The sequence below is a fragment of the Cervus elaphus genome, chromosome 7, assembly GCF_910594005.1.
Source record: "Cervus elaphus chromosome 7, mCerEla1.1, whole genome shotgun sequence".
NCBI classification, from domain to species: Eukaryota; Metazoa; Chordata; class Mammalia; order Artiodactyla; family Cervidae; genus Cervus; species Cervus elaphus.
In genome coordinates this window covers 46,203,902-46,222,803 of record NC_057821.1, presented here as the reverse complement: position 1 = coordinate 46,222,803, position 18,902 = coordinate 46,203,902, and the positions used below count along the sequence as shown (strand labels likewise).

The 18,902-nt window shown below is 40.8% G+C and overlaps 1 protein-coding gene across 1 annotated transcript in view; it reads right to left on the bottom strand.

The window, feature by feature from the left end:
* LOC122696840 overlaps positions 1–18,558 on the bottom strand; it is a 100,107-nt gene extending 81,549 nt beyond the window's left edge. Inside the window, exons 1-2 of the mRNA XM_043906962.1 lie at positions 18,328–18,558; positions 15,987–16,220 (exon numbers count right to left, since the gene is read on the bottom strand). Coding sequence (XP_043762897.1) covers positions 15,987–16,220; positions 18,328–18,558 — 465 coding nt within the window. The remainder of the gene's footprint in view (positions 1–15,986; positions 16,221–18,327) is intronic.
* Positions 18,559–18,902: the final 344 nt, after the last annotated feature.

Below are 18,902 nucleotides of genomic sequence, written 5' to 3'. Positions count from 1 at the left end.
CGTAAAGGAGAAAAGAGCATTTTAAGATTGATTGAACCTCATCAGATAAATATGTAAAACACAAGTATCATTTTGTACACGAGGAGTAATTCTAGGCTCCCAAGCATAACCCCAACACCTGGTGTAAAACACCAGGCCCCATCATATCACCTGTAACAATATAAACAAGAAGCCAGGCTTTGGGCACTAAGGAAAACTTCATTTCAGCCTATTTCACAAGATAGAGCTGTCACGTGAAATTACCCTGACAGTCCCCTCCTCCCAAAATAAATACTTGAATAAGACAAAACCTAGTCACTGATAATGACTGAAAAGGAGGATCAGAGCCATATGTTACCAAATAAAGGAATTTATCTGACAACTGCGGTCATGTTAATCTTTCATTGCTTTTCTCATGCCGTATGTTATAGGAGAGATCTTTTGGCCAGTAATGTGTAGCTTGGGACTCATTTGTTTCCTCCATGGCAAGAAAGGATCACTAAGTTTCATTGTTATCTCTCAGAGGATCCTTTCCACAAACCTGAGTATTTCCACAGCCCTCCTACGAGGTGGACTTCTTTGTAAAGAACCTGCCTGCAATGCGGGAGATGTCAGAGACACAGATTCAACCCCTGGGTGGGTAAGATCCCCTGGAGAAGGGAATGGCAACCCACTCCAGTATTCTTGCCTGGAGAATCCCATGGACAGAGGAGCCTGGTGGGCTACAGTCCATGTGGTCGCAGAGAGTCGGACACGACTAAAGCAATTTAACATACCTATGACGTGATGCTTCCTTATTTTTCTGTAGCTTTGTCACTGAATACCTATAATAAGGGAAATAAATGGATCGGTCTGCCCTCAACTATCAGTACTATCTCATCACAAAAGTCCTGGTAGTTGGAGGTCATGATTTTCTCAGAGTACCTTTATTTTCTGTGTACCATCAAGGGCATTCTTTTTGAAGGAAGAGACATTACGGGGTGAATTTCACTGCATAACATAAGGGTAATGCATTTGATTTTCTATACTATAGAAGATGCATGTGAAAGGAGAGTGGAGAACAAGCAGAAAAGAAACAAGTGAGAATTTTGAATCCTGAAGTTTGCACAGAGAATTGGAAGAGAAAGCAACATTCTTTCCACTTGGACACCAAATACTTTTAAATTGAAGCAACTCAGAAAGGATTAGGGAAATCTTACAAAATGATGGAAATGCACATTGACGAAGTATTTTTTAATTTTCTGGATTTTCTGAAATATTTGGAAGGACTATTGTTTTCATACTAAGCAAAAGTTACTTTAAAAAAAAGATAAAGTAATTTCAAAAATATAAGGCTTTCAAAGTTCTGCTTCTCCTTATGATGGAGATGTCATAAATGATCATAATTCTTACTGTAATGAAGAAAAGATTTCAATTAAATTACAAAATTGTGTATACTTCTGAACTCCTTGAGGAACTTTGGACATAAAGAAATTTAGGAGAAACCAAATCTCAGAGAGGATAAACCCTTCATATATGAGTTAGGACTACAAGTAGCTTTAATCTCAAGGACCAGGCAAGGAAGCAAGTCTGTCATTGGGTGAGAGCCTTTGCAGGTAAAGGAGAAATTACTGAACTTTTAACAATCTTGGACTGATGTGCAATATCGAATGCACATAAGCCACTGAAATGTCGGGGGTTTGTTACCAGAAAAGAACAAATATTGACTGCCCCTGCTCTGCACTAACTCATATCCAGACTTTCATTTTTTTTTAAGATGCATGAACACTGATGATTTATTTTTTTAAATAATTTTATTTATTTATTTTTCTCTCTGTTGCATCTCCATTGCTGAGTGGGCTCTTCTCTAGTTGCAACGAGTGGTGGCTACTCTCTCGCCGCAGTGCATGGACCTGTCATTGCGGGGGCTTCTCTTGTGGTGTAGCACGGGCTCTAGAGACCACTAGCTTTAGTGCTTGGGGCACGCAGCCTCAGGAGTTGTGGTTCCCGGCCTCTAAAGCACAGGCCCAGGAGTCGTGGTACACAGGCTTAGTTGCTCTGAGGCGTGGGGGATCTTCCTAGATCAGGGTTCAAACCCGTGTCTCCTGCATTGGCAGGAAGATTTTTTTTTACCACTGAGCCATCAGAGAAGCCCTGACTCACATGCAGTCTTAACTACTGTATAAATATAATTATTCCATCAAGATAGCTTCAGAAACATAGTTCTAAGTCACTGGATGTAAAATCAAAATTCTAGTGGCTCTTTAGACAGTGGCTCATTGGTAAAGTATCCACTTGCCAGTGCAGGAGACAAAAGAGATTCAGGTTTGATCCCTGGGTCAGGAAGATCCCCTGGAGGAAGGCATGGTAACCCACACCAGTATTCTTGCCTGAAAGATCCCATGGACAGAGGAGCCTAGCAGATTACAGTTGGACACAACTGAAGCAACTTAACTCGCACGCAAGCATGATAAAGTCAATAGTGGAGGAACACGTGAATATGCACATAACCTGCACTTCTATAGACAAGCAGAGTGCACAATAATACTTGAGTTGTTTGTGGTAGGTCTGCAATGATGCAGCCTGGACATGATGCTTTGGTTGGAATTCTTACAAACGCATCTTCAGTGGTTGTGACTTTATATATCTGTTACCTCAGTCCCAGTTGTTCAATCCTGCCCTGTTTAATCCTTTCTCTCATTTAAAAAGAAAGCCATATGTCCTCGTGGGTTAAAAGCATGGGCTTTGGCATCATACAAACATGAGATCAAATCCCAATTCACCACTTAAACAAGTAACCTACCATCTTTGGAAGGGTCTTGGTTTCACCATGTACAAAGTGCTGGGGAGGTGGTGGAGGAGAGGACTCGGAGGGCAAGGACAGTGGTGATGGGTGGGTAGGGAGAAGGGGAAAAGGACACAGAGGTGTCTTTGGGAACTCATATTCTGTAAGGATTAAGGGTAGTCATGAAAGTAAATAAGTGTATTTAATTTGCATTAGAAAACAGCAAAGTGTTCTATTTGAGGCAAACAGTTCTGGACAGAGGAGTGGGAATTAATGCCACAGCACAGGGTAATCTAGGTTATCTAGGGAGAGTTTAATAGCACCATTTTATTTTCCTTTCCATTCCCTCAGCCAAGATAAATAAATAGACAAATTAGCTCTAATCCCCTGTCTTTCTGCTGCAGGATGAAAGAAAGTAATTATTCTTGGAAACTTATCTTGGCCTGGGGATCAAGGACAGAGGTTGGGAACAACTCTAACTATCATAGCTTTTGCACAGAAGAAGAGAGAAAAATTTTACACCTACACCATTGAAAAACCAGTGCTTTGTGTGCAAATGTAATAGCTCCAGTTCCCTGTTTTAGAAATTGTCTTTTTCAGTTTCTTAATGCTAACAGTAGAGTATCAACTGTTCATCTGTTGTTGTTATTGCTTAGCCACGAAGATGTGTCTCACTTTGCAACTCCACAAATTGCAGCCCACCAGGCTCCTCTGTCCATGGGATTTCCCAGGCAAGAATACTGGAGTGGGTTGCCTTTTCCTTCTCCAGGGGATCTTTCCAGCCCAGGGATCGAACCTGTGTTTCCTGCACTGGTGGGTCGATTCTTTACCACTGAGCCTCCAGGGAAGCGCTCGTCTCTATTGAAGTTGACTAAATGCCAGGTACTCTTTGAATCACTTTATCCTGATGAACTCAGTCACGATGACAATTGTACAAAGTAGATCCTGTTGTTTTCTCCATGTGACAAGTGACGCCCCTGAGGCAAAGAGAACTGGGGCAAGGTCAAACCCAAGGTCACACAGAGAACAGGTGTATAGGGCAGAGCGGGGATTTGATTCCCGGCAGTGTGCTGCAGAGCCATTCACGCGGGGCTTCCTAAGTGTTGGAGGTGAGCGTCAGGGGGCCTACCTTGGATTCCTGCTGAAGAGGCTCTGGACCACTCCTCTAAACCCTCTTTCCTGCCCCTCGTGATCCCTACAGACAGAGGAGCTGGGCTCTTCCCCACATGTTTCTCTGTATTCAGCCTGCTCCCTCCATCATTGCTACCACTGGGTTCAGCCATCAAAAGCAGGCCCAGAGCTTATCAAGAGAAAACATGCTTCCTCCAACAGAGCTCCATCATCCCAGCACCCTTAACAGCTTCATCTTCTGGGATCCTTAAAGAGTGAGTCATTCTGAATGTATACATATGTATATATATATTTACAAATGCAAATGCCTGTATGTTTATATATGTTTATAAATATGAATGCTATATATTTGTTCATTTAAATATAAATGAACATTTATATGTTTGTATATTATTTATATAAATATTTAAACATTTGTATATTATTTATTTATACAAATATTTATATTATTTATTTATTTATATGTGTGTATAAACACATATGGACTTCCCTGGGGGCTCACTGGTAAAGAATCCACCTGCCAATGCAGGAGAACCGAGTTCCATTCCTGGGTTAGAAAGATCCCCTGGAGAAGGAAACAGCAAACCCACTCCAGTGTTCTTGCCTGGAGAATCCCATGGACAGAGGAGCCTCACAGGCTACAGTCAATGGGGTTCCAAAGAGTTGGACACAGCTTAGCAACTAAACAACAACAAAGAGATGTGTATATAACTGAATCACTTTACTACACACCTGAATCTAACACAACATTGTAAATTAATTATGATTTTAAAATAAATAAAGAGTGAGTCCTAGTTAGTTAGATTCATCAGATAGTTTACAAATCAGTAATTCCGAAATAAAAATTTCCCTAAAATGAGATCAGAGGTCTATGATCTCTCAAACCTACAGTCCCTGAATCTCATTTTGTGATTTCTTAACAACAAATTTAATTACTTGGGAAACAGTCACAATCATACAATGATGTCCTCAAGGACATCATCTAGGTGCCCCTTTAATTTGGTTTGTATGAGAATTACCCAAAGGCATTTGCTTAAAATGCTGATTTCTAGGCCCGTTCTCATCCTTAAGTCAGTAAATCTGAGGTGAAGCTTGGGAATTTTAATTTTTACAGGCAGGTTAAGGTAATAGTGATTCACATGGTCCTTCAGAAGAGACTTTGAGAATCAATGTCCAATATAGATACCAAGACAAGACAGGTTTGTGTGTCCTTGATCATACGTCTAATTGACTTCCGCAGCTCAGGGCAACCACAATTCTGTCTGAGATCAAACTGATTCATACCTGAATAATTACTGGCTAAAAAATATGGCCTTGCCACCATTTTCCATCAAACATGACTGAAATCAAGAGGAAATATATGGCATGTCATCTCATTACATTGCAATTCCATTACCTGACCTCAACCTCAATATGTCATAACTCATCTCTTCACTTGCTACTCAAATGTTCAACTAAGAATATTTCACTCTAGGGAGATGGCAAAATCTAATTGAATATTTTAATTTAGAAAATTTAGTTCTGGGATTTCTCCCCCCATACCCCCCCACCTTTTTTTTAGAATGTGAAAACAAAAAGTTAAATTTTCTTTTCAGTTTCTCCTTGTTAGGCAAAAGATAGATTTTTCCCTTCATTGTCCCTGAGAGTTGAAGACATTGGGGAAAAATTGGGCACAGCCCATTACTTTTACAAACCCCAGTGACTGAGCCTCAATGCACAAAAAGATGGCATTTCTGAACATCTGCAGCCTGATTAGATCAAAGACCAACAAATTAACCACAAATGGTTTTACAAGGAACAGGCAAATACATCATTTGGAAAGGATAGAATTTTTGGCAATAATTGCTAATCAACACTTTACCTTTGGGAAACTCACATGGTACCAAAGATATATCTGGCGATAATATTAATGCCTGTGCAGCATCTTACATTTTACAAAGCTCTCACACGCATATTATAACATTTGATCTGAATGTCAATGTGGTTAATATTCGCCCATTGTACAGGTGATTGAAAAAAGATTTAAACGAGTAATGATTTGTTCATGTTTTCCCAACTACTAACATTATTGATTTGACTATGTCAAATCAAAAACCATATCCAAATGTATGCTTCCCTTCATTCAATCATTCATTCACACACATTTATTAAATGCCCATTTATATTTCAGCAAATATCTCTTTTTGGTATTACTCAATACCAAACAAATGTAAAAGGAGAACCATTTTCATGAAACTACACGACCACACCCCAGCTGCTTACCAGTGGTTCAGTGGTAAAGAATTTGCCTGCCAATGCAGGAGGTGCTGGTTCAATCCCTGGGCCAGGGAAAATACCCTGAAGAAGGAAATGGCAACCCACGTCAGTATTCTTGCCTGGGAAATCTCATGGGCAGAAGAGCCTGTTGGGCTATCATCCATGGGGTCCCAAAAGAGTTGGATGTGACTTAACAGCTATAGAACAACTTCAGCAACAGTTTTTGGCACTGATGATGAAAATAATTGAACAAAACTTCTTGTTTTTGAGCTACAATCTGGTGGGGGAGGGGACAAGTAATAAACAAGTAAGATGATATCAACAGTGATAAATGCTCTACTCGATCACTAAGGATATTAAAATAATAAAAGGAAATTAGAGTTATACTAGAAAATGAACAGAGGAGGGGCTATTTTATTAAGAAAACCTTGTCTTGGGAAGGGGCATTTGACCTTGGACAGCAGTGTCAAGGTTAGAGGAGGAACCTCACGGCCAGAAGCCACATGTAATGCAGTGACCTTATAACAAGAATGAGCTTGGTCTGTTCAGAGAAGAGAAAGTGAAACTCGAATGAAACACCCAAGCAGAAAAGTCACATGCAAGAGAATTAGGAGGATGGGAGCCAGAGCATGTAAAGCTTGGAGGGCCAGGTGAAGAATTTGGATTTTTAGTCTGAGTGTAGTGGAGACCCTAGGGGAGCTTAAGCAGGGGCTTGACATGCTCAGCTTTGCAGTCTACTAGACTGACCTTTTTTGGTCCTTGAGCTTAGTGATTTTTTTTTTGTTTGAGAGTAAATCCTTTTCCTGCCAACCACTAGAAGCTCTGAGAGCCCCATCAGTTCAAAGCCATTGACTACTGTTCGGTACATGCATGAGGCAGATGGATAGGAAAAGATAGCCAGCCTCGTTCTTTGCAATTACCAGGCCATGTGACCTTGGAGAAATTCTTTACCCTCGTCAGCCCATTGTGACTTCACTCAGTGTTCATAAGAGAATTAGTGCCTTAAAAGTCATTGTAAAGCATTTTGTGTAGATGTTGAAATATTAAAACTTATTCCCTCTGAATGTGAGTGAGTTCAAATATAGAAGCAAGTTCCTCCTCTTTAGAGAATTCAAAATGATTTGATTGTTGAATTGCATGCAAAGTGAACAAGAACTACTATTTGGTAACTAGGGCATTCTGAACCCTGAATAAATCAGATGTGAACAGATGTAGAGAACAGACACAAAGGACAAAGGTGGATTTACAGCATTTCAGAAGCATTTCCAATAAAATGAAGAATGTGCATCTGCATAAAATACCAAATTTTTTTAAAAGTTAAAACACTTTTCAACTACAAGGCAGTCAATACTTATCTATTTGAAGTCTGTCATGTGACTCATCAGAAGTTTTAGGTTTATTCATTCATTTAAAAAAATATTTATCAAGACAGCCACATTTCTGGGTGGCAGAGATTCAGCAGTGAACAAAACAGACACCAGTCCCTACTCTCAAGAAGTTTACATTCTAGTGCTGCCAAATATATTTAAGATTAAGTGACCACCTGTCAATATTATGCAATACAGCAGCCTCATTCCCAAGTGAGGCTGGTAAAAATTGAACTGATTATTGAATTGCACGCAGAGTGAACAAGAACTACTGCTTTGTAACTAGGGCACCGCAGTCTGAGTAAATCAGATGTGAACACATGTAGAAAACAGACACAAAGGACAGAAGAGGAGCCAGAAAAGAACGGGAGATTTGGCATCAGAAACAGAAGTCTGGTAAAAATATGAAGAAAATTATAGGAACTGGTGAGTAGCTTACAGATTTAAAAAACCAAACATATCAATTCTTGCTGTGTCCTCTAGGGTAGGTTGCGAAACTTCGTGTTCGGACTGTGGAGTCATTTAAACCTGGGTTTGAATCTCAGCTTTGAACGTCTGGTCAAGTTCTCATCTCAAAAATCTGTTTCTCTCCTCTTCAAAATGAATTAAACAATAGATTGCACGGGGGGAAATTTGCACTTATTTGGGCATTTTAAACACACAGTGATGAAAGTGGCATAGTGCAAGGACTCAACGCACATTATTCTTCCTCCCTGCCAGCATATGAGACAATGACAACGGCTTTTTACACTGATGGCCCTGAAACCCTTCACATCACCTAGTAACAAGGAATTGAGGCAAAAGAGTAGTGAATAAATTTAATGGAAACTGAGTTTTCTTAGAAGAGAGAAATCAAGAATGCATCAACAAATACTTCTTGAAGGGATGTTTTGAAGGGCTCGAGAAATCTAACAGAGAGCAAAAAGAAGAAAAGATGCTACATAGAAGATTACTATAAATAAAAAACAATTATAGCTACTAGTTATTTCCTACATGTAACCCACTATACTAAGCAATCTGGGCATCACATTATTTAATACTCACAAAATCTTTACGAATTAGGTATTAGATTCCCATTTTACAAATGAAGGAATTGAGGCCCAGGAGATTAAGTCATTTTCCAAAAGTGTTGAACGCTAATAGCCAGGGCTATTCATTATGGATGGTAATAATCAATAATCAAAAAAAAAGCCGTCATGCTCAGCTCGAGTTTTCCTAAAATCACTCCTTCCTATGAGTTATTAAAATCATTTCAATTCTTTGATATTAAATGTCACACAGAAAATAACCTCTTGCGAAATGTTGGGTTCATCATAGTTTGAGAATTAATACTTTAGGTCATTTTAATCAGTTTCTGATATATGTCGTTTTCAGAGAGCACTTCAGGGAAGAACGCTGGAACCGTGACTAATAATGACAAGAACATGAACTATATTCTTCATATACATACTGGAATCAGAACATTACTTTAGTCCTTTACCATCTTAAGTATTTAGGAAGCTTTAAATAAAAAATAAATTTGCCTACTTCACTGAAATTGAGCATCTTTTTTTCAGGCATAAAACTCCAAACTTATTAATTTCATGGCTATATTTTAAAATGAGAGCCAGTACTAGCTGGATGACTACATGATAAGTGTCTCAAAAGTTCAAGAAAAGGCACTAAATTTTTCACAGTATTTGTGTTTCATTCTGAGTAATAAAAATATGCCACCCCTTTAATAATGAATAATAGATTCTCAGTTTGATTTACATGCATGGATTAAATGTCATGTTTGAAAAGTTGCCATTTTATTCATATTGGATTTCCCTCCAGTAAAACAAAAATGGTGCCCATCTACTGCTGTAATAACGATACCTTGCCACACTGAAGTATAAATATTAACTGGTTGATATACTTCTTAAAGGGCTTCTCAGGTGGCTCTAGCAGCAAAGAACCTGCCTGCCAACACAGGAGACTTAAGTGGGGCGGGTTTAATCCCTGGGTCTATAGGGAAGATGCCCCATAGAACGGCGTGGCAACCCACTCCAGCCCTCTTGCCTAGAGGATCCCACGGACAGACGACCCTGGTGGGCGACAGTCCACAGGCTCGCAAAGAGTCAGACACGACTGGAGCAACTTAGCACACATGAGTGCACACTTCTTAAAATCCTATACATCCATGGAATAGCTCAATAACACAGCAAGCTGAAGCCAGGTTTTCTTAGACCTTATTTCAATGATGCCAAATTGATGCATTGAATTCTAAAAGGTTGAAGTTGATCGTTGCTTCTTTTTTCCCATTAAATCAAAGGACAATTCATTGTCACCAGTCCTTTAGGAGCCCTTATATTAGCTTTTTTAGGACCACCATAGCAAAGTTCCACTGACTGGAACACTTAAACAACAGGAGCTTATTTTCTCAAAGATCTGGAAGCTAGATGTCCAAGATCAAGGTGACACCAGGATTGATTTCTTCAGAAATCTCTCTCCTTGTTTGTCTCCCTGTGTCTTCATGTGGTCTTCCACAGTTTCTGTGTCCTAATCTCTTCTTCTTATGAGGACACCAGTCCTACTGGATTAACATTTACCCCAGTGCTCTCATTTTAACTTAACCTCTTAAAGAGACCTTGTCTCCAAGCACAGTCACAGTCTGAGGTCCTGGGATTTAAGACCTCAGCCCCTCTCCAAAGGACACACAATTTGGAGAGAACACAATTCAGTATGTAAGAGCCCTCTACCTATCTGCCCCCATCTCCCACACCTTCTTTTTTACATACACACAGCGTAATTCAAGGACCAGGCTTTGCACACAGGAATCAAATGCCTTTTGGGTGAACCAACTCTGAATACAGATATATAATGATTCTTTTTCTTTAAGCACACGAGACTAAATTTGCAAAAGCTACCCAGGCAATTTGAGAGCCCTGACTTGATTTCTCCAACTCTCGATATAGTTCTTGGTCATTTGCGCATGCATGCTCAGTTGTGTTGGAGAAGGCAATGGCACCCCACTCCAGTACTCTTTTGCCTGGAAAATCGCATGGACGGAGGTGCCTGGTGGGCTGCAGTCCATGGGGTCACTAAGAGTCGGGCACGATTGAGCGACTTCACTTTCACTTTTCACTTTCGTGCATTGGAGAAGGAAATGGTAACCCACTCCAGTGTTCTTGCCTGGAGAATCCCAGGGACGGGGGAGCCTGGTGGGCTGCCGTCTATGGGGTCGCACAGAGTCAGACATGACTGAAGTGACTTAGGAGCAGCAGCAGCTCAGTCGTCTGATTCTGCGACCCCATGGACTGTAGCCTGCCAGGCTCCTCTGTCCAAGGAAGTCTCCAGGCAAGATTACTAGAGTGGGTTTTCCATTTCCTACTCCAGGGGTCTTCCCAACCCAGGGATCGAACTACCATCTCTTGCATCTCCTGCATTGGCAGGCAGATTCTTTACCACTGAATCACCTGGGAAGCCCAGTTCTTGGTCACAGAAGGGGCCAAGTAAGTTCCTCAGTTATCCATTGCTGCGTAACAAACAATTTCAAAATTCAGTGCTTAAAACAATAACATTTTTCTATGTCTCCCCATTATGTCGGTCAGAAAATCAGAGCCGACTAGGTGGAGTAACTTGCTTACCCCACACAGTGTCGGCTGGGACCACTCAGTGTGACTCTTCTTTTACCTATATTCTTTTCCTAAGTTTGAAATGATTATATACTTATTTATCAAACCCATATATTTATCAAACCCAAAATTATATGTTTACTTATCTCCTTTGTGTAGTTAGACAGCTATGACTAATAAAAGGAAGGCAAGTGTGGATGCAGGTAATGTGGTTCCAGAACAGGAATACATGCTTGCTGAGAACTAGACTTTGACGTGTATTTTTTTTTAATTCTCTGATTTTCTTTGCAAAGAGCTTAAGTTGTCGTCTGTAATCAGAAAGGCCAAAATGGCTATTTTCACTTGGAAATATCAAAATCATCTGGAGAAACTTCTTCTTGGTCTTTAAAATAATCGTGTTGGCTGTTAACATCAACTGATGCACGTGGGGAGGTCTCCAAGCATGACTAAGTACTCTGGAAATTTCTAGAAAGCACGTCAGCAGCTTTTATCTACCTTTCTACTGGAGAATGAGCAAGGTCAAGTTTGCTCACGCCTCAAGGAAGTCAGTTTATGAGCTCACTTCTCTCTTTTGCAAATATTTACCTAAAATATTGTTTTTGTAGTTTAAAGAGGGGAGATAAGGCTAAATACATATCAAGTCATAAGACCACAAAATAATATTTATTTCCTTATTCACGACCAGTGACAGGTTCTCCATATATAATTAATGTTAAAATGATATCCTTTTCTCTAAATTGATGCATTTCTTCTCAATCAGATTTATTTCTATTTTGGAAACTACTAACACCAAGATTTGGCTCTTAAGATTATCTTAACATTTCCTTGTAGTATTCATTATTGGTAAACTGAACTTATACGACTATGAGGTAACTTGCTCACACTCAATTGCTAAACTGGGTCCAACTCTATGCGGCCCAATAGACTGCAGCCTGCCAGGCTCCTCTGTTCATGGGATTCTCCAGGCAAGAATACTGAAGCAGGTTGCCGTTTCCTTCTCCAGGGGATCTTCCCAAATCAGGGATCAAACCCAAGTCTCTTATGGCTCCTGCGTTGGCAGGTGGATTCTTTACCACTAGGACAACTTGGGAGGCTATAGAGGGTGCTTGTAAACACTATCCAAGGAAATTATGTCATGTGCTTGCTGTCTTCCTTAAAGAATCCTCAAAATTGCCACAATTTAATGTAAGTCAATTTTCTGCCTTTAAACTAGTATTCATAATATCTTATTATTCACACTGACAGGTGATTTAAAAAAAAAAAACAGATGTACTTATGGAATAAAATGGGGTTAAGTACCATCAAAATCAAGTAATTTTTTTCCTTTGGTGACACAAACATTCAGTCCAAGACATGGTTTTATTTCCTGTGTGGTGTAGAGTAATATGAAAAGTGAAATATATAGGCTTAAATTGAAGGAAACCATGGTCTTAATGGAAGCATTACAGAAATTGCTCCAGAATGCTACATCCTTCCAGAAATAATAACCCTGTTATGTCAGCAAATTTGGAGTCAGCATGGGTTACCTGCTCCACACAAAGGGCCTGGTCATATTGGTTAGACCTGCCTGAGGCTTAGCCCAACATGAGCACATGACCTTTCAGAAAATGTTTTAAATTCATTAATCAATGTTCTTTGCCTGCATTTTGCTGGTTTTGCTTTTTAACCTACTATTTATATCCTTTTTTAAGATGGCCCATCCCTGTACTAATGAAAATGAGAATTATAAGCATAGCAGTTCCATCTAGTAATTAATGAAACGCTCTTTGGGCCCAGATACTATTACCAAAGTCTACCATATGACTGGTGTCCTTCTGCTGTTGTTATTTAGTCACTAAGTCATATCTGACTCTTTGAGACCCCATTGTAGCCCACCAGGCTCCTCTGTGCATGGAATTCTCCAGGCAAGAATACTGGAGTGGGTGGCCATTCCCTTCTCCAGAGGATCTTCCCCACACAGGGACTGAACCCAGGTCTCCTTCATTGCAGGCAAATTTTTTACCATCTGAGCCACCAGGGAAGACTCTCCCTCCTATCCACATAGAAATAAATGACCATCTTTCCCTGTTTAACATGAATAAGATGTCTTGAACTCTCAAACAACCGTATGAAGCCAGTTTCTCCTGTTCATGGAGAAATGACGCTAACTTCAGCTTGTATTTGAAAAGGAATGACATAAATGTCTTAGATGCCCTTTTATTGGTTATATACACAAATACATTTGTGTGCTTTTGTGTTATCTGTTCCTACTCCTGAAAAATGACACTCTTTTAAACCTTGCTGTTTTAACTGTCAGTCTCCCTCAAACTGCCAGCAGAGTGACTGGCAGGCAGAACTGTGTGGTTCATGGAAAAACTTGCTAGAACCCAGTGGAATGAGCAGAACTTTGAGCAACAGCATTTTTATTCTGAAATCAAACAGCCTCTGATGACTTCTCTTTCCTGTCAAGCTCTGGAGGTATTGGTGCTTTGCTTGTTCCTGTTTTTGTCCTGAATTTTTTTACTTTTCTTACATACACTGCATGTGAAATAGCCTAGTAGACCTCTTTGGGGATCCAGGATTTTGCTAGGTGATACCAAGGGATGATGTAATTCAGTGACATTTTGTCAGGCTGTTAAAGAATAAATTTTCCTTGGCTGTGGCAGGAGGTAATTATTTTGGTTTGTTCGCTTCTGACACAGGGGAAGAAAATTTGGGGTTGTTATTTCAACTATTCCAAGATACTTTGTGTTCTGTTTGGCAGGAAGGGGAAAATGCATTTCACTATTGGAGGAATGAGCGGCTTCTGCTTTCCCCCACGAACCTGATGCACTTCTCAACGTTGTGCACATTTTTTGACAACATCAGTCTCTTTGTGGTTTTGCTCCTTGTCCCCGAAGACATTCTTGATGGACCTCTTTGTCTTCTAAATCCTCCTGACATTTAATCTGTAGCACTCTCTGTTAGGGACTTCCCTGGTGGCTCAGCAGTAAAGAATGCAATACAGGAGATGCCGGAGACGCAGGTTGGATCCCTGGGTTGGGAAGATCCCTTGGAGAAGGAAATGGCAACCCACTCCAGTATTTTTGCCTGGAGAATCTCATGCACAGAGAAGTCTGACAGGCCACAGTCCATGGGATGGCAAAGAGTTGGACACAACTGAGTGACTAAGCATGCATGCAAACATAAAACATCTACTTACGCAGATGGCTCTAGATAGCAAGCTCTTTGAATGACATATTCAGTAGCCCAGATCCAAGCTTTAAAAGGGTAGGTACTTAATTAAAATCTACCAGAAGAATGTAGTTGCCCATTAGGTACTGGCTGAACCCTTTTTTTAAATTATTAACTAAAATCTTAGCTGTCACCACATTCCTGAAATTGTTCCGAGATAAATAGCAAGAACCAAGATCTCAGCTCACGGGCTGACCTGCACCTGCTGCCTTCTTGTCACCTGTCCTCAAGGTCTGGTTCCATAGGGGAGTGGGCTCCCCAAGGGGGTAAGTCTTCTCCATATCCTCCCTTGACTAATGCCTCTCACCTGCACCCTACACGTTTTAACAAGGCTTTGGGGATCATTCATTAGAGATAAAAAGTGTTAACCAACATTGTTCTCAAGCAAAGGTTAATTCAAAAATTGTTCCGAAAGAAGCATTTATCACAGAAATAGACTCACATACTTAGAGAACAAATTTATGTTCACCAGGGAGGAAAAGTGAGGGGAAGGGCTAGTTGGGGGGGTGGGGGTTGAGATCGACTTTTACGCATGGCTGTACTGAAAATGGATAACCAACAAGGACCTACTGTCTAGCACAGGGAACTCTGCTCAATGTTCTGTGGCAGCCGGGATGGGAGGGTAATTTGGGGGAGAGTGGGGACATGCATAAGTATGGCGGACTCAGTCTACTCTGCACATGAAACTATCTCAACATTGCTAATCAGCCATACTCCAACATAAAATAAAAAGTTTAAATACATATATTTATAAGCATTTGCCGTATGTATTGAAATGAAAGTCACCTGGTAAACATTTATGGGCTTCTCCATCAGAAAGACAGAATAACTGTAACGATAATACCCACAGAAACTTCTGAATTCTTACTGTGTATTGGCACTGTGTGTTTCCACAATCACCTTTTTTTGCAATGCCCCTGGTAAGCAGATTTTTTTTACTCCTGTTTCACGGATGAGTCAACTGAGGCTTGGTTCCTCAGTGAATCTTGTCAGCCCTGGTGCCCCGTGATACCTACGCTGACTGTTACAATGGTCATCCAAATTAACGGTGTAACAGGCAATTCTGTATTAGGAAACAGTCTATACGCAAGCCCGACATCTCACGCACCAGAACACGATAAGGGTTCGAGGACTAACCCAGCCTCCTCCTTTCTCCTCTGCGGGCTGGAGTTCCCTGTCTTAGTCCGCCTGGTGCTGTTGCCTGAGAAAAAGCTAAGCTTATCCTCTCTGCTTCCAAAGCTGACTCAAAGATCTCGAACCCCTCACTTCTCATCCTTGCATCCATGATCACTCTCTAATCTTACTTAACCCTAGCTTCCTCCTCCAGGACTGTCTCCTCCAGAATTCCTTTGCTTGGTAAACACTTCCCCCTATATCCATGATCTATTTTCCGAACAACCTCCATCTTTTCTTCCTATCTAAAGCTGGGTTCTCGCCTACAATCAGTGTCCCCGGCTGCCTACCAAGGTATACACACAATTGCACACACACAAAATACACATGTGAGTGACCTCTTGGCGTGTAACACAGAGCTTGGCTCATACCGGGTGCTTATTAGGTGTTTGCTGAATGATGAATGAAATTCTTTCTGTTTAGTGCACGAAGTTGAATATCTAAAACCATCTCTAGAGGTGAAAAGCTTGGACAGATAGTGATCCATGAGCAAAAGGACCAGCTTACCACATAAAGGCTTTCATGGAAAAACAATCCCACATCATAAAAGTTTCCACCATGCCTCACTGGGTGTGTTCTGGTCTTCAGCTGCTCCGCTGGGTACCATTGCAAGACACGGCCGCCTGGTTGGCCAAGCAGGGACACTTTGAGGAGGTAGGAGCCTTGGGGCACCTTGTTCTTGAGACCCCTGATGCACTTCATCTGTATCTGAAGAGACTGAGGTGACCGACTCTGCTCAACCTGAAGAAAAGACGGGTTTCTTGAATTTCTTGAACAATGCAGGAATTGGGGAAAACCACACAATTAGCCACAATGCGCTTCTCAGGGAGGGAAAAAGTAGACAATTATTTTTACTCAACCTGTAATTGTCAGGTATTAGCTGTGATAACAGAGGCGGACTACAGGAGATGTAATTAGGGGGTCAAAAGGCAGGCCTACCGATTATGCGAGGGAAAGTTTAGCCAGTTCTTAAGCGTGGTATGTTAATGATCTGTGACATCAGAAACCATTCATCTATTATAATGAGATAGAATGGACAGGAAACCAACACTTCTGAAAACCACACAGCAGGCCTCTTAAGGGATGGATGAACATGGACAGCAAGCTTGAACGGCGACAGCCCTTACTTCTCTCACTAATCACAGATCATGGGCCCCATTGATGAGTGATGTGCAAAACAGGTCAGACTAACACCTCACCTGATCGAATGCTCGCCTTTAATTTCAACATGAGGTCACCTTGCCCCACAGGCTTCAACTGAGAGTCTAAATAAATAAAGGAAGAAGGGCATTTCTATCTGCTTCAGCCTAAAACTTGGCATGAACTGCATGTAACTAAAGAATAGGATGGAAGAATATTTTACAGCACATTTGAATTTCATTGCTTACCCGCAGCTGGGACCAAAGGGCCATTCATTTTTAGTAAATGCTGAAAAGTTGGTACAAACTGATAAGCTGTTTAATGTCCTATTGCTTCAGATTACACAAAAATTAAACTGAGATTATTAAGAACTCAAAAGTCATAAAGTCATGTTTTCTACCCTAATAGCCTTAAGGATAATTTGACCTTAAAGAATTCTCTATTACATTGTGCTTTAAGCAAAATTAATGTCATTTTTAGAAACAGGTTACTCTCCTGACTACCCAGGTAGGTAGCACCATCCGTTAATATGCAGTTAACAGTGAAGCACTTTTTAATCCTGCCTAGACTTTATTATATAAGAGATAATATATATTTCCATATAGACAGCATGCTTCTGGAATCAAATCACAGTTAAGTAAACAATGAAAGTCGCTAAACTTCTTCTGCTCTTTTCATATAAGTCAGACTTAAACACTAATCAGAATAACAATTATTTTTTGGTTTAATTATAAAATCTTAATTAACAATAAAGACTTAACCTTAGCATTTTGGTTGCCAAAAATATTTTAAAAATTAACACCGTGTGAATAAATAAGACAATCTCTTTAAACCTCAAGGCAGGATTACTGATGCAGGCAGACTGAGTTATTAAACACATTCTAAATTAAACGCCTCTATGAATTTTATACTGAAATATATTGTGATAGTTTTGCATGCCAAATGTGACATTTTGTATTTCAGATTCATCTTCTGTAGTAATTTTGGAAATGTCATACAAACAAAGATTTTGTCATTTACCAATGGAATTACTATGCATGGCCGCTTAGCCATCTTTTGCTGGCTCTCGTGGTTGTTTCAAGTCAGCAAGCCATAAAAAATCTTTATCTCTCTGAAACACAGCAATTTGGAAGATAATCGAATGGTGACTAGGGGGCAGAAATGCCAGTCTGAGGAATTATACCACAATCTCTCTTGCATTTACAACCTTCCTCAGAGCGAGTGTCAGCAGAGGAGAGAGAGGAGATGGAAAATTCATCAAATGTCAAGCCTTGTCTCATTTGCATGGTGGCAAGTCGGCCTCATTGTCTAGGGAGAACCCAGCCTGGCTCCATGGACCCAGTTTAGAGGAATTCCAGTGGCTTCGTGATGGAACCTTTTAGCATCTCTATTTCCACACAGAACCCTCCTCAAAATGAGTTATTAAGACTTGCTAGGGACATCCCTGGAGGTCCAGTGGTTAAGACCTCACGCTTCTACTGCAGAGGGTGTGGGTTCAAGCCCGGGTCGAAGAACTAGGATCCCACATGCCACGGGGCTGGGCCAAAAAGCCAAAGGAATTAATTAATTTTTTTTTAAGACCTGCTAGAACTGTTTCTCTAAAGGGTGGGCCCTGCAAGAGGAAAGGCACAACAAGAAAGTGAGTCAATGAAATTGACCTTAGAGTTAACTTCTTTACACCAGAGGGAAAAAGGCTCCGGAAACTCACCTTCCAGCAGGGCCAAGGCCACGCTGCTCCTTTTGACGCCTGGGTTACTTCTGGGAGGGTACCGAGCTTGGCTATGCCGCCTGCTTCACAAACATTTGGATCTGCAATTACTCGTTGATTCATAGTTCTGTAGCAGGTATAGTAAGAGGGGCGATAAAAAGAAGAGATACTGATGATGGGGGATAATGGAAAAGTTCGCCTTTGATACAACACACAATCTGTCGTGTCCATTGCACATTTTCTTGGAATAACAAGAGTCAGAGAAACACCAGGTTACAGTGGATTCAAGTAGGGAGGTGAGACATTTTTGAAATGAGACCCTATAAAATATGTGACTCTCTATATAAGAGGAGGGCAAGGCAACCCACTCCAGTACTCTTGCCTGGAGAATCTCATGGATGGGGGAGCTTGGCAGGCTACAGTCCATAGGGTCACACAGAGTGGGACACAATTGAGGCGACTTAGCATGCACGCATGCAAGAGTTCCATTCCTGGGCCAGGAAGATACCCTGGGGTGGAAATGTCAACCCACTCCAGTATTCTTGTCCTGGGAAATCCCATGGACAGTCCACAGT